We start from the raw sequence: 16,574 nt of genomic DNA, 5'->3' as shown, positions 1-16,574 counted from the left end.
GCATTTCATGGTCATCCCGGTGATTCCGTGTTGATTCACGGTCATTTCCACGCATTTCACGATCAATTCCCTTCACTTCACGATCACTTCCACACATTTCATGGTCAATTCGCTTCAATTCACGATCATTTCCATGCATTTCATGGTCATTCTCAGCGATTCCGTGTTGATTTACGGTCATTTCTACGCATTTCACGATCAATTCCCTTCACTTCACAGTCACTTCCAAGCATTTCACGGTCAATTCGCTTCACGTCACAGTCATTTTCATGCATTTCATGGTCAATTCGCTTCACTTCACAATCATTTCTATGCATTTCACAGTCATTCCCGGTGATTCCATGTTGATTCACGGTCATTTCCACACATTTCACGGTCAATTACCTTCACTTCACGGTCATTTCCATGCATTTCACGGTCAATTCGCTTCACTTCACAATCATTTCCATGCATTTCACGGTCATTCTTGGTGATTCCGTGTTGATTCACGGTCCTTTCCATATATTTCACGGTCAATTCCCTTCACTTCACAATCATTCCCACGCATTTCACGGTCAATTCGCTTCACTTCACGATCCTTTCCATGCATTTCATGGTCATTCCTGGTGATTCCATGTTGATGCACGGTCATTTCCACACATTTCACGGTTAATTCCCTTCACTTCATGGTCATTTTCACGCATTTCACGGTCAATTCGCTTCACTTCATAGTCATTTCCATACATTTCGCGGTTATTCCCGACGATTTCGTGTTAATTCACGGTAATTTTCACGCATTTCAAGGTCAATCTCCTGCACTTCACGGTCATTTCCACGCATTTCATGGTCAATTCGCTTCACGTCACCGTCATTTTCATGCATTTCACGGTCAATTCGCTTCACTTCACGGTCATTTCCATGCATTTCACGGTCATTCCCGGCAATTCTGTGTTGATTCACGGTCAATTCAATGCATTTCACAGTCAATTCCTTTCATTTCATGGTCATTTCCACGCATTTCACGATCAATTCGCTTCACTTCACTGTCATTTTCATGCATTTCACGGTCATTTCCATGCATTTCACGGTCATTCCTAGCGATTCCGTGTTAATGCACGGTCATTCCGGCGATTCCGTGTTGATTCACGCAAATGACCGTGAATCAACACAGAATTGCTGAGAATGACTGTGAAATGCATAGAAATAACCGTGAAGTGAAGCAAATTGACCATGAAATGCGTGGAAATGACCATAAAGTAAAGGGAATTGATCGCGAAATGCATGGAAATGACCGTGAATCAACATGTAATCAGTAAGGATGATCGTGAAATGCATAGAAATGACCATGAAGTGAAGTGAATTGACCATGAAATGCATGAAAATGACTGTGACGTGATGCGAAATGACCGTGAAATACATAGAAATGACCGTGAAGTAAAGCGAATTGACCGTGAAATGTATAGAAATGACCGTGAATCAACACGGAATAGCCTAGAATGACCGTGAAATGCATGAAAATGACCATGAAGTGAAGTGAATTGACGTGAAATGTGTGGAAATAACCGTGAAGTGAAGGGAATTGACCATGAAATGCATTGAATTGACCCCTCCATTATATAGCGTCAACCACTTTGGTGAGCCCCTCCATTATGTGTGTATTGTATCCACACTGTCTATCATTGTGGAGATATCATTTTCAGACGTGAACTAAAGAATGAGGTAGTTCGAAAGCCCAAATGGACCCACCATAGAAAATAGTGGGGATTGAACGCCTACCATTAAAAACTTCTTAGTAACCATATCTAAAGTGATATTTGTTTTTTTCCTTTTTTCCATATATGTGTTAACTTATTAACAGGTTGGATCTGAAATAAACGTTACTATGGACCTAGGAAGGTTTCAACGGTGCGCATCACCGTGCTCACTTTTTTCTGTGGTGTGGTCTACTGGATCTTTGGATCTGCTTCGTTATTTGTATTATGAAATAAAATGATCTCTCCAAAATTATGGACGGTGTGGATACAATACATACATAATGGTGGGGTCCACAAAATTTGGTGACGTCACTTCGGTAGCGAGATTCGCTACGCAACCTGTGAGTAGCTAATCCGCGTCCATACTGAACTGAAGCAACTGGGATATATCGGTTTGACGGGTCATTTGATACATGGGCAGAGTATGAAGATCTACGCACGTGCTCCTTCACCATCTAAACTGTGCACGCGTGGGCCCATCAAGAATTGAACGGGTGATGTCAACTGTCTTATTGGTAGCCAAATGTAAAATCATCCCCTGGTTCAAATTCAAAAAAAAATATTTTCTACCGGGACACGTGTTTGAAGTTACATGTGCCATTGTGCATGAACCATGACTTTTCTGCTTTCCTGTATTGCCATTGGTCCGTGCCAGTCAGCAATTATGGTTTGTATGATACAGTCCAATTAGATTGCAACCAGTTACTATTTAGCTGTTTTTAGTACAAAAATACTGGTACGTCCAAGAGGTCTTTTTAAGAATGAGTTATGGGCTTTATTAAACTAATACTTGGAGATAACCGGAGTCATCCATCATTTGATTTGATCCATTTACTTTTATCGAATAATCTTTAACACATAAGAAAATCATTTCAAAAAAAAATTAGAGTTGTTTGTAGCCGCAATTGCATTAATTATAAACTATTTCATTTAGCATGGTTCATTTGTCAAGTAGATTTAAGTCGTCCACATAAAAGAGGTTTTAATTTTATTTTATATGCAAAAGTTTTCACAAATGTACAACATTAGAGGAAATAGTTTGGAATTAACACAGTGTTAATATAGTTGCGGGCCATGTATAACTCTTTTTTTTAAAAATGACCATAATGTGGGTCGCTAGTTGTCTGATATTGAATAGATCAGATTGGTCGAGGGGTTGCCATTCCCTAAAGGCCCTCTCAACTTCTTTGAAAATTTATCACTGTATGAGGGGACAACTAGCAGGTGTGTATTTTCATCTTGAAAAAAAGCCAAATATTTAAATTAATAATAGCTTCAGATGTTGAGATCATTATATTTATGGTGTTATAATTGATGATTATTTTAATTAATAATTTAAAATATTTATATCCAAGACTGCATCCTACCCTCGAAAATTCATTCAGATAGGGCTCTATGGGTTCATAGTGATTTATTAGTTTTAATCACACCATTATTCCATCTTTACATATCATTTTATTATAGTAAAAAAAAAAAAAGCAAATGCAATACCCAAATGGACCACACCACTAAAAGCAACAATGATAATGATACCCATACTCGAAACCTTCTTAGGGAAAACCATGATGTTTTTTGTCATCCAACTTCTAACAAGGTAATATAAATATGGATCTTGAGAAAGAAAAATAAAAAAACAATCAGCTTGATCCAAAACTGCTGCAGTTCTCAAATAATAATAATAATCATTTATGGTCAGCGTTCAATTCCCACTCAGTGGTCCACTTGAGACTTGATCTAGCTCATTTTACCCAGACATCAAGATGGCCCCGCGGATTATCTCTCTAGGCAGGATACAATCATTCCATTTGTATCAGCCAGAGGGATTTTCCACCGTATTCGCAATTTCGCTGCTCATAAAGTAGGGCCCATGTTCCAATAATCTGGACCATCGATCTGTTGCGTCCTACTGTAGATCTAAAATTAACCATGCATCGGAACTCTTTCACATAAGAAGATCCTGGTCAACAATTTCGGAAATTTATGACTTAAACATGAATATTGTTGTGATTCTTTTGCAGCAGTCTATTTTTTGGCCACGAAGTGAAACGTAAGATTATCCTATTGATAAAATTGTTGGATATGGTCCATCTAAGAGTGTCCCAAAATATCAATGGTCTCGATCGATGAACTACGGCTCGCTTGTGGGAAGTGAAAACTCATGTATAATGTGCAAAGGCTTGGGTCGAGGCTCGTGTAATTTACCTTCCAGAAAAACTTTGATTCTCTGGCAAAACTTGATGGATGATACACATGCACGTATAATTACTAAAAAACTGCATACGTAATAATAATAATAAAGAAAAACAGCTCAAATTAAACTGTCCAATTCGTTGGTCCCAGTTTAGATATATCATAATCAATAAAGAAAAATTCTTCTTTCTATCCCGTTGGTGGGTATTTATTGGACGGTTGAAAATGAAAATATCCAACAGTCTTATTTCAAAAAAAAAAAAAAAAAACAGCGTCCATGAATCAAAATTTAGAAATTTACGATCAACATAATCATGGGAGTGACGTAGCGACAATCTGCTCTACAATTCAATCGGTTTATTTGAGTTAATGTTTGGTGCACGTGTATCAAGCGTCACACGCAGCCGGAGTATCAAATAACTCCCATTCCCCTACTGATACGTTGTCCGTTAATAGTGTTAAACACCTGTTAAACTTGGTTAAGAGACTCTCATCCAACGCGGTGGATCAAGAATCAGTCAGTGTCCCCCAACTGCTTAATTCTGTAAGTATTAATGCTAATCCGATCCGTCCATCTTGTACATCCTGTCTGTATACAAATCTCAAGAAAGAAACGGCCTGCTTTTTGTGAACACAACCATTTTCAAATCCACCGTCCATATCAAGGTCACTCTTCTCATGCCTGATACCGTTCGTTTAAAGTTATTGTCAGTTAAGTGCCAGACAAAGACATGATCTGATGGGTGGGCGGTGTTGGCCTACAGCTCCACCTAACACTACATGGAAAAGAAACCAGATTGGCAGGACCTGCTGGACAGAAAAGTCCACAGGCGATCCTCGGGAGAAGAAACTGAAAGGGGCGTTCCGCGGCACACGGTACGATATACGGGCACTAACAGGTGGGCCCACCTTGAAAGTGCCCCAGCCCAAAATTCGGTCCACGCACTAATTTGAAAAACAGATGGTCAGAGACAAGAAGACCAACGACACGGGCGCGGGTCGATCATTGACCGTAGGACCCAACTTGATATACGTGCCTTACATCCACATATTCCATCCGTTTTGAGAGCTTATTTTAGAGTATGGTAAAAATAGATAGAAGATATAAATCTCAAGTGGACCACATCATAGGAACAGTGTTGATTGACCGTTAAAAGTTTCTTGTAAACTATCAAAGTTTTGAATCAAAATGATATTTGTATGGTCTTTTCATACAGGTCTTTTAACCTTATATGAGAAAATAAACATTCTGATAGCCCTGAGAAGTTTTTATTTACGGGTATTCGATCACCACTGTTTTCTATTGTGGTCCATCTGAGATTTGGTTTGGCTTCACGTTTTTTATACCATGCATGGAATAAGCTGTCAAAGCGGATCGACAGCGTAGATGTAAGGCACGTACATGAAGGTGGCTCCAACCTCGGTGGATCCGAGAATATACTCTGCGCCCCAAGGCACGTATACTTACAGGCCCACCACATGTGTGGCCTGGCCGGATGCACACGTGTGCGACTCAGAAAGCAGCATTTTGATACTCTGGTGGATTATAACACAAGATACTCAGCCATATATAAATTGTAAACGAGGCATACAATTAAATTCAATAAACTGTAAAGCTCACCGTTTCTAAGTCATAGTCCCAATTCTAGATTGGATGAGCGACCCCTACCTATGATTCACGGACACTTGTTGAAAATTAAAAAACTGACCATTGGATATTTTTCATTTTAACCGTTCAATAGATGTCCATCAACTCAGTGGTCAGATAATCAAATATGCGTAATCTATGGGTTCGTCAAACATGTAAACTGGGACCCATAACTGGAACGGTTTTGTTTTAAATTGCATGTATGCGGCGTATGCGATTTCTGAGCAATTTCGAAGTGCCTGCGTATCATCCACCACTGTCTGCCAGAGTATCAAAGCCTTTTTCTCTTTAATTATTCGACGGTGTGGCTTCCATCCCTCATTACACGGAAAGACCCGGAAAGCAAGAAAAGAACCGAAGAACCTCTCTCTCTCTCTCTCTCTCTCTCTCTCTCTCTCTCTCCTGTTTAATCTTTCTTCTGGTTTTTGGATTCGAAGAAGGAAGGGAGAGGGAGGGAGAATTCAAACGAAGAAAGAGAGAGAAACCCAAAAAGCCAGAGGTTTTTTTCTCTTCCCTCTCTCTCTCTTTCTCTCTCTCTCTCTCATTTGCATGAATGGATTTGGATGCCATTGAATGCATTTCATCGTCTGATGGGATCGACGATGATGATTCTACCATTACGACAACGGTCCAGCATCACCACCATACATTCTCCAAGACCCACCACAGCAACAATTCCTCCAATGTCTCTTCGGTGATTCCTCCGACGAGTAGCGTCCACGAGCTGCTCGAATGCCCTGTCTGCACCAATTCCATGTACCCACCAATCCATCAGGTCCGTTTTTTATTTTGGGTGCGGTTGTTTGTTTGTCAGGGATTGAATTTTCTGGGTTTTACGTCGTTCGGTTTCTTGGGATTGGAATTCGAGGGGGAATGCGAGATGGGTTCTGGATGATTTGGTGATCTGAGCTTCTTTTTTTTTTTTTGGGATTTTAAAAAAAAATTATGATTGTTTTTTTTTTTTGGTAGAGGGATTGATTTCTCTGTACAATCCCCAAGGAATGGAATTTTGATAGAATGCGGCACGGTTTTGGGGAATTGTTAATGTGGATCAATCCTTTTTCTTTCTATGATTGGGTTGTTCTTCGCTGAATTCAATCTGGTAGAGAATTTCTGGATTAATGCTTGTGGCGTATAGATTTGAGAGGAACGGAAATGCCAAATGGGGTTATGAAGAATTTGGTTATTTTCTTTCTTTCTTCATTATTTTTAGGAAGATTGTGCCTTTTGCTAGAAGTTGGTGGTTATATCTGTCGTTCTCTCTCTCTCTCTCTCTCTCTCTCTCTCTCTCTCTCTCTCCTTTTCAGGTGTTTTGCTTTTCTCCTGCTTCATATGGCAGGTAATAGATGATATCAGATGTGTCTGCTTGTGCATGTTGTATTAAACTTCCTTTTGATGGAAGGTCCCATTGCTGTCAGTTCTAATGGTGATTAGTCCTGCTTCCAGCATAATTGTTCAATCAGCATTGCCTGCTGTATTTCATATTGCTTTCTACCAAATGGTGTTTTGCGTGGGAACCGGTCCATAAAATCATGGTTTCATCTTTTTATTCAAAATTTCTTTCAAAAGTTTAAGATTATCTAAAGCTGTAACCCCATCTTTGGGACACGGTCATATACCGAGTTAGAAGGAAAATTTCGATGTGGAAAAGCAAATCTCTCTCTTTTGGGGGTGGCAGCACCCTAAATAAAGCTGCTCTTGCTAATCTTTTGGTTCATTTTATGAACCTATTCCAACTCTTTGTGATTATTATCCGGTGCATTGAGAAGCTCCAAAGAGACTTTTGTGGAATGAGATGAGTGAGAAAAAGAAATTTCATATGCTTGGATGGAAAGAAGTATCAACCTGTGGGTGAATGGGGGAATGGGTCAGAAATATCTTCATCTTGTGAATCATGCATTATCCTGGAAATGGCTATAGAGGTTCGTCTCTTAGGAAGATCAATTATGTAAGCAAATTATTATTAGCAAATATGGTGCTCAAGAGGGCAGATGGTTTACCTTACACTCTTCTGATTATAGATCTTCGTGCATTGGGAAAGCTGTGGTAGGTGTTGGTGGTTTCTCGTATGGCCTATCATATGTAGTTGGTGATCGATCACATATTCAATTTTGGGAAGACCCATGGTGTGTCAGAAAATCGGTGGGTGTTGGTAGTTTCTTGTATGGCCTATCATATGTAGTTGGTGATCGATCACATATTCAATTCTCGGAAGACCTGGGGTGTTTCGGAAGATCGGTTGCTTCCTTCCGTTGGCTTTACAGAATTGCAGCTAACAAGGGAACCATTATTTCTCAGTGTGTCAATATGGTAGGGAATACCACTATATGGTCTCATTACTTCCATTTTCTGATGAGGAAATTAATGATTTTGCTCATTTTCAAGATTGCATTCAAAGTTTCTTATTTTGGCCTCAATCTGTTGAATTTGGAGGTGGAAATTTGAAAAATCTTCCAAACTTTTTACAAGATCATTTTATGGGCTACTCGGGTTCCTTTTCGGTGCATTCCTTCTACGGGTCCCTCACTTCTTTGGTCTCTTTGGCGAGTTGCTGCCATATGGGAGTTGTTTGGTTTTATGGGGCTGCTCATAAAATCGTTGCTTTCGAGTGGATGGTTAGGAGGAGTTGGGTTCTTGCGGAACTTGAGGAAAAGAGGCATGCCTTTGACTAATGCATGCCTGATGTGTTTTCAAGATGCTGGATTGATTGACCACCTCTTCCTTCATTGTCCTTTTGATGTTTGAATCAATTGAACACCTCTTCCTTTATTGTCCTTTTGCTGTGGAGATATGGACGCTAGTTCTAGCCCTGGCCAAGATCTCGTGGATGATGCCCTACTTCATAGAATGTCTCTTTTGATCGTGGCATGCAGAAGTAGGGGGGCTCCTTGGAAGAAAAAAGTGAAGGATTATTTTCCTTGCTGTTCTTTGGGCTATTTGGACTGAAAGGAATAATTGTTGCTTCTACAAGTTGAGGGTTTCTTGTACTAGAGTGTTCAGTAGGGTTTTGTTGTATTTTAGAGATTGGGCACCTTGAGTTCCCTTTAGGGTTCCTTCGTGGGTTTTTCTCCAGTTCAGGGGGCTGGTTGTTGTATTTTAGTTTTCTTTTGTTGTTGTTGTTTCTCTATTTCCGTTTTGGCTGTGTTGTTTTGGCTTTGCTTAATAAAGTGCTTCATCTTTCAAGGAAAAAAAAAAGGGGTTACTTGGCAGTGGGAATTATGATCAGAGTGCTCCTTTGGTACATCTATGGCGATTTTTGGGCCCCTAGTCACTTTTGGATGGCTAGTTGTGAATGATAAAATTTGACAATTGACTGTCTCCTATCTAGAAACATGGGGCTTATAAATTGGTGTGGTTTTCTATGAATGAATGATGTGGGATTAGTAAAGCACTTACTCTTGCATTGTGAATTTGCATCGGGGATCTGGTGGAGGTTTTTAGTCCTGCTAATGACATAGCGTGTCATGCCAGGTTATAGAGATCTTATTCAATCTAGAAAATGGAGTTTCAAAGCAAAAGGATATTCTGGAAATTGGCAACATGAGCAGTATTTTGGTCCATTTGCAAGGAATGCAACAATAGGACCTTCAACATCCACGTCGTACTATGGGAGTTTTTTTTTTTCCCTGAAAGCTAGAGGGTGGCCAATCTTTTGGGCTTTACAAAATGTATACTTAAGGGTCTGTAATATGCAAGATATTTTAGGCCTTTTGAGGAGTTCTATCCCTCCCATTGTATAGGAGTATATGGGATAATCTCTTACTATCTGTCTTCCTCTTTCCCCTTTTGTATTCTCATTTCTTGTTATAAAATTACTCAATAACTGATTACCTCTCAAAAAAGTTTTTTAAAAATGTACTATTTCAATTCCAGATATGGATAATGGGAGGGTAAATCCCCTTTCTGTAAGACTTGGAAGACTAGATGCAAGGACATTTTCCATGCACGAAGAAAAGGGGGCTAATGTACTGGCTTCTGGTCTTTGGATTCTTATCAAATTGGGATATACTCTACCTACCCAGTGCAGACTTACACTTGAGGACCTTCTGAACGTCCACCTTTAAATGAGAGTTATGCTTGTGTTTTGAATTTAAAGAACGGGGGAATTCTTCTATGAAAAATGTTATTTGTCACTTCAAATAATTTGAGAATAAAGAATGCTCAACAATCTAAGTCTTTCTTGTTCCTTGCCGATGAGATTTAGAGTACAACGAGTTATTAATTGAATGCTGCAGAGAAACATTGACAGCATGGGTCTTGAAGCAGAATTGCAGCCTAAGCAAATGTCAGGGACGCTTTTGCTGTTGTATTCATGAAACGAAATTTCAGGAAAGGGAGGTGTCATTTAGGAATTTGTTGGTCTAGGGCTAGATCTTATAAGGAAATGATATTGGATGGAAGCCACAGCTTTAAAGTTTTATTGGAAATGCACTTGACTGAAATATGCCACCTTTTCTCATAGACTAGAAGAGATCCGATGCTTTGTCTTTTGTTTAGCGTCTTTTGTTATGTATATCCTTCACCAAAAAAAAAAAACGGAAAGGGAAAGAAAGAACATCTATGTAGGATGTAGATGCCCCAAATTTTCTTTTCTAGAAATGACATGATGAGGTGACATTATAAAATGTGATTGGTGCTTGCAACAGGTTCATTGTAATGATGAGCTTGTTTATGTTATGTGGCTGTGGTTTGAGTCCCAATGATGGGATGTATGGTTTCAGTTCCTACACAATTCTATACATTCAATCTACACTACTGGTAGAGGCATACATAGAGTTGAACATTGTCAAACAAAAAATTGAAATATCTTGTTTAAAGTATTCATTTGGAAATTTCCTGTGAACCTAATCATAGGTACTCCTCTCCATGGGAATAATAGAGCCTTTATGCTTTTTACAGAACTTGTTGAAGAAGAAATATAACCAAGGTATATCTTTCTGATCAAAGGTTGGATCAATCATCAAATTAAAATGAGGCCAAAAATCAGGATGCATTCAAGGAAAATGAAACTTCCATGTAAGAGAACAAATGAAACACTTCCATTAACATTCTTGTAGAATCGAGAATGAGGTTTCATTATATAAATCCAGGTCACGGGCTAGTAATTGCATCCAATCTCTGAAAAATTCCCAATTGTTTCGAACTTGAAAATTTTAGAATGATACATCTTCAACAGAACTTATTGAAGAGATGAAATATAACCAAGGTTATATCTTTCTGATTAGAGGTTGAATCAATCATCAAAGAAAAATGAGGCAAAAAATAAGGATTCATTCAAGGAAAATAAGATTCCCATGTAAGAGAAGAAGCAAATGAAACACTTTCATAAACATTCTCATATAATCGAGAATGAGATTTCATTATGTAAATTCAGATAACAAATTACTAATTGCATCCAATCTCTGAAAAATTCCCAATTGTTTTGAACTTGCAACTTTTAGAATGTTATAATTTTCTCGAATGGTATACTTACGTACTACAAATGAATAGGATCAAACCTTTGTTCCATTGTATTTCCATGAGATTCATCATTCTTATGCAAGCCCTCATGAGGGCTTGAACCAATTGAATTTCTCCCAGGAACACACTAAACTAGGATATGAACTGGTGGAAGGAAATTGAAAACAGATATGAATGATTCCTTAGTTGGTCCTGTTTGTTAATAGCTATGAAATGCATCTATGTTTCATGTTGCATTTTTGGAAGCTGGCAGAGTTTCTTCCACTTTTAATGTGGACTGTTCTCAATTTCTCATGTGGACACTCTTCGTCTACATTAAGGAGCAGTTAAATGCTTTTTTCTTTCTCAGTTGATTCTGTCAGTAACTGTTCCCAAGCTTGTGATGGAGGAAAGTATGACAAACGTGAAGCAGGTGCTCTTTTTTTTTCCCTCACAATTATATAGAAAAAGAACACATCTCACACACTGCTAAGCTTTTTCCACAACAAAAGGCTTGATTTTGGAGCTCGAGCCCATCCCTCAGTGGTAGACTGTGCATTTTAACACTGAGATTGGGGGTTCAAGCCCATACTTGCCTATCCAAACAAAAAGTGGCTTGAATTTTGATGGAGATTTGTGCCAATAATTGGCTAATTTCATGAATTTTGATGGAAATTTGCTATTCTTATGTGGTCTCATTTTTCCACATCTGTAGCGACGCCAATGCAAAGTGTGGTTTTCTAACCATTGAGAGTTTTTAGACCTCTGCTTATATTCGGGAAAGTTTCCTGTCTGTCTATATTATTTTCCTAGAACAGAGGTTGATGTGGCAAGTGTAAAATAAGATAATTATCTAGATTGTAGAATCTGTGGCGTTTTCTAACATGTAGATGAATGATCCCGACATATGATTATATGGTCACATCAGAGCAATGAATTAGAAAAGTTGGCAGCCTTCTTCATTGGTTGGGCATCTTCTCCATGTGAGACTCAACCTTGATCCAGAATTGCCCAAGTAAATTTCAACAAATACCAATCTCCATGATCTATGATTTGATGGATTGACTTCATTGAATTCATTGACAGTGTATGTGCAGCCATTGCTTTGCAGAGACGTAAAGATCTTTGATTGGAAATGGTTGTAACAGCCCCAGGAAAGTATCAGATCTGCACTTGAAATAACATAAATCATGCAAGTCAAGAGCATTTTAAGCATTTCTTTTTCTGATACTTTGTCCTAAGGGTTATATCTGCCAAATTCATCATTTACGGACATGATAATGCATGGTTATGCATACCATTCCAAAATGTACTAGTAGTGGTAGTGTTCTAGAATGTGTTCCAAGATTCTGGTTCAACATGGAAACTGCCATTAGTTGAATTTTATGTAGATGGATTCAGGAACTTCTCTTTTATATTCTGCTTGTACACTTGATAATGTTTGCTGGTGAGGAATTACATAATTTGTGCTCCATGGTTCTCAGTTTGTGTAAGTTTGACCATGATTCATCAACCCAGCTTGTTGATCTGATGGGCCCCATGCTGATGGACCATGTGCTCAAAATTCCCAGATTGGAAGATCCAAACTGCCCATCTGTCCTTTTATCAGTTGAATGTTGATTGTTGCTGTATTTCTTTTCTTAACAGTCTATTTGTAGGCCAAAAGTGGAAGAAAGGGTTGGAATTGTCACATTGAGGAAAACTTGGGGCCATGGCCCATCCACTGTAGGGCCTTATGTCCCCTGGGAACAGAATCCAGTTTGTCATTTACCTTCAATTTTTTTTACTGTTTCAGACGAGTAAGCTGCCCATCTCAAAGTGTCGGAGTAAGATTAGCAGGGCCCATTAGATCGACACTCCTGATCATTAACCACTAGCATCACTTGTAAAAACTAAGAACATATGGATACAATGCATGGGTCGATGGGGGAGCAACTAGGTTGGGTCGGGTCTGGTTGAGGGTTAACCCAAGTCCAACCCGAGAGCAAGAGGGCCCAACCCACATCCTGACCCAACCTGAGGTGCTAAACCAGAACCCAACCGAAGTCCTTTATACTTGACCCAACCCAAATACATGTGATTATTCCCATCCCAACCTGACCTGACCTGAATTTTCCCAACCAGAATTCAAACCAGGTTGATATATTCCAACTTAAACCCAACCCAAAGACCTTAACGACCCAACCCGACTCAAACTCAGGTTGGGACAATCAGGTTCGATCTGACTAGAACCCAAGTTGCAGCCGTATGGGCTGAGGACATGTAAATCCTCTTTCTGGCTGTTAGCCAGTAGCATCACATCACGGGGACAATTTCCTCGTATTTATTGATTAACTGTCATCGTTTTTCTCTAATACTTATTATCCACTTGGTTTTTGTATATGATTTTACTGGGCATGAATTATTAAGATTCTGAGTGTTGTTCTGGCAGTGCCACAATGGGCATACGCTATGCTCCACCTGTAAGTCTAGGGTCCATAACCGGTGCCCCACTTGCAGGCAAGAGCTCGGCGATATCAGGTGTTTGGCGCTGGAGAAGGTGGCTGAGTCGCTCGAGCTCCCCTGCAAGTACTTCTCACTAGGCTGCCCGGAGATCTTCCCGTACTACAGCAAGCTCAAGCACGAAGGCCAGTGTAGTTTCAGACCATACAACTGCCCGTATGCAGGATCTGAATGCTCCATTGTTGGTGATATTCCTTCACTCGTCACGCATCTGAAGGACGACCACAAAGTAGATATGCACACTGGGTGCACGTTCAACCATCGCTACGTCAAGTCCAATCCTCGCGAGGTCGAAAACGCAACCTGGATGCTCACAGTAAGTATGTTTGTTCACATGCACGCATTACCATCAAGTAGTGGGCCCCATGGTACGCTGCTCTGTATATCAATCTGATTGAGTCCATTATGGATGATGGAGGATGCCCCAAAAAAAACTTATCGGTTGGAAGATCCCAACCCTTCAAACAGGAATCCATGGTGGAAGGTTGACAAGTTAATACAGCAACAGTTCAGGAAGTAAGGCAAAATATTCGATGGCTGGGATCTTCCAATATGGCAGACCTTTCAAGCATCCGTCATCCATTGTGAACCATACGGAACATGCCCATCAGGAAACTGTGTCATGTTGAATTAGCACCAGTAATTCCTCCATTTATATTTACATCCAATTACCTGCCTCTGTAGTGTTTCATGCCTCCAGACCATGTACGGTGTACCCCATACATGGAAATGTGTATGATGATCTGAACCAGGGATCCAGTCAGCCGTTGAATTGGGATTCTTGTTGGACTAACTTAATCATCTCATAATTGGGCCTTTCCTCACTTCATGGGAGGCATTGCTGATTTTTGTCTTGGAAGATCATTTGTATGCCATTCATATGATTGGAAAGATCCCAGCCATCGAATCTTCTTAGGCCTTTTTTGGATTTAAAGGTGGACAGTTGCTGTATTATCTTTCTTAACCATTTAACCTTCTATTCACTGGCCACCAATTGAAGGTTTAGGATGTCCCCACCATAGTTCCAAAACTCGCTGACTCAAAACATGTCCAACTCGGACAAGTCAACTCATTAAGTCGACTCGAGACGACTCACTCTAACTCAAAAGTGAAAAGAAACATGGGCAGGATTCAAACCCATCACCTCTTATAAAGAGGTAGAGCACTCAACCAACCTATGCATCAATTGCTTGCTTATTGTCTTATTCTATAATTACTTGTACATAGTTAACTAATTTGAATACTTCCTACTATCCCTGCTGTTTTAAATTTGTAGTTATTAACTATTGAATCGAGTCTTCCAGTCGACTTGGCCCAGATGAGCATTGAGTCGAGTGAAGTTTTCTAGTTTTTTAAACTATGATCCTCACTGGGATTTTTTTGGGTGCGTGGCCCATCATCAATGCAGCCAATTAATCAGCGGCTTGGATAAGTGAATCATGGGCCCCGCTTACGAAACCGAAACCCCAAGTGCACAGTGCAAACTTTTGTGCTGATCTCATTTCATGACACTGCATTTTAACCAGATGGTGCCAATATCCAAATTTCCTATAGTGGTTCGGTATTACATGGGTAGCATTTTGTTATTTTCAGGTTTTCCATTGTTTCGGGCAATACTTCTGCTTGCACTTTGAGGCCTTCCAGCTCGGGATGGCGCCTGTGTACATGGCGTTTCTTCGCTTCATGGGCGATGAGTCTGAGGCCCGGAACTACACTTACAGCCTTGAGGTGGGGGGCAATGGGAGGAAGCTTGTGTGGGAGGGCACCCCACGGAGCATCCGCGACAGCCACCGGAAGGTCCGCGACAGCCACGATGGACTCATAATCCAGAGGAGCATGGCCCTTTTCTTCTCCGGCGGCGATAAGAAGGAGCTGAAGTTGCGTGTCACTGGCCGGATATGGAAGGAGCAGCAGAACCCGGATGGCGGGGCGTGCATACCAAACCTATGTAGCTGAAAGCAGGCAGGCAGGTGGGCGGGACGCCCTTCCACACGTGTGCATTCTTTGTTGTGTTGGTGTTTCCTGTATTTTTCCGTGGCCTTGTGTCTGTTTTTGGGTTGTTTTTTGAGAATTCAGCTGACACTCCTTTTGTTTTAATTATGGGCGGAGTGGTGTTGGGAGTTCTTGAAACTACTCATGGTTGTAGAGATTAGAGCCATGGTCTTAAGACTCGGACTCGTTCGGACCCGACCCTGTTCGGTATCACGAGTCACCTGGTTTGGGTGAGTCGTGACTCGTCTCAGGGCCAATGGTCAGGTTGAGTCGCTGCTTATTCTTTAAACCATGGTCTGAGGGCTAATCAGATTATTTTATTTTCTCTGGCTGGCAGTGCACGATGATTCTGTATGTCTAGGGCCATTAGTTCGGCGATCTGAACCCTTTTTATCTGATGGGCACTGCAGTGGATGGTGGGATCCTAAAAAAAATCTGGGAGATCAGAAGATCCTGAACAATCCGGCGGTCAAAGTGGTTAGGAATTAGGATCTTTCCTTTCACTGGAAATTGTGTGGCATCCCCTATCACAGGTGGGGCCTGCCCATCAGCTTCACGGCTGGGATTGCCATGGCATGGTTGTAAATGTACCGGATCCTGTACATCAGCAATCAATATAGTATACAGGATCTGTGTGGCCCACTTGAATTTCCGAATGGCTGATTTTTTGGTGTGTCCATTCATTCCTGTGGATCTCATCTTCTGAACGGACTGGATGGCATATGCAAACAAGCTACGGCCCACTTGAATTTCGGAATGGCCTGATATTTTGGTGTGTCCATTCATCCCTGTGGATCTCATCTTCTGAACGGACTGGATGGTCAATGGCTTACATGCTAAACACGAAGTTCCCGTTCAGTGGATTGTTAGGATGCGATGAGTACGTGGCTTCCATGCAGTCATTTTACCATGGCCCACCCACGAGGGAGATATCACAATGTTCACACGTACCATGTACCACGTGTCTCTCTTTTGTCATGGGATGCATGCAGACTACAGTGTGCATCTTTCTTCTGTTTATGAAGGGTGTTATCGTGTCCCCTGTACACGTGGCATAAGACTTCAATCCT

At 40.5% G+C, this 16,574-nt stretch overlaps 1 protein-coding gene across 1 annotated transcript; it reads left to right on the top strand.

The window, feature by feature from the left end:
* Positions 1–5,931: 5,931 nt before the first annotated feature.
* On the top strand, positions 5,932–15,831 carry LOC131245190 (E3 ubiquitin-protein ligase SINAT5-like). Its single transcript, XM_058244469.1, has 3 exons — positions 5,932–6,346; positions 13,442–13,828; positions 15,106–15,831. The coding sequence occupies exons 1-3, from the start codon at positions 6,125–6,127 to the stop codon at positions 15,466–15,468; spliced, it is 972 nt and encodes a 323-aa protein (XP_058100452.1). The 5' UTR covers positions 5,932–6,124; the 3' UTR covers positions 15,469–15,831.
* Positions 15,832–16,574: the final 743 nt, after the last annotated feature.

Source organism: Magnolia sinica, chromosome 5, assembly GCF_029962835.1.
Source record: "Magnolia sinica isolate HGM2019 chromosome 5, MsV1, whole genome shotgun sequence".
Taxonomy (NCBI): domain Eukaryota; kingdom Viridiplantae; phylum Streptophyta; class Magnoliopsida; order Magnoliales; family Magnoliaceae; genus Magnolia; species Magnolia sinica.
This window is presented reverse-complemented; position numbering and strand designations above follow the sequence as displayed.

What these genes read in the sequence shown, in the direction of transcription:
- LOC131245190 (XM_058244469.1), top strand. Translation starts at nt 6,125, where the DNA reads ATGGATTTGGATGCCATTGAATGCATTTCATCGTCTGATGGGATCGAC. An exon ending in TGTACCCACCAATCCATCAG is followed by an intron (nt 6,347 to 13,441) that starts GTCCGTTTTTTA and finishes TTGTTCTGGCAG; the next exon opens with TGCCACAATGGGCATACGCT. An exon ending in ACGCAACCTGGATGCTCACA is followed by an intron (nt 13,829 to 15,105) that starts GTAAGTATGTTT and finishes TGTTATTTTCAG; the next exon opens with GTTTTCCATTGTTTCGGGCA.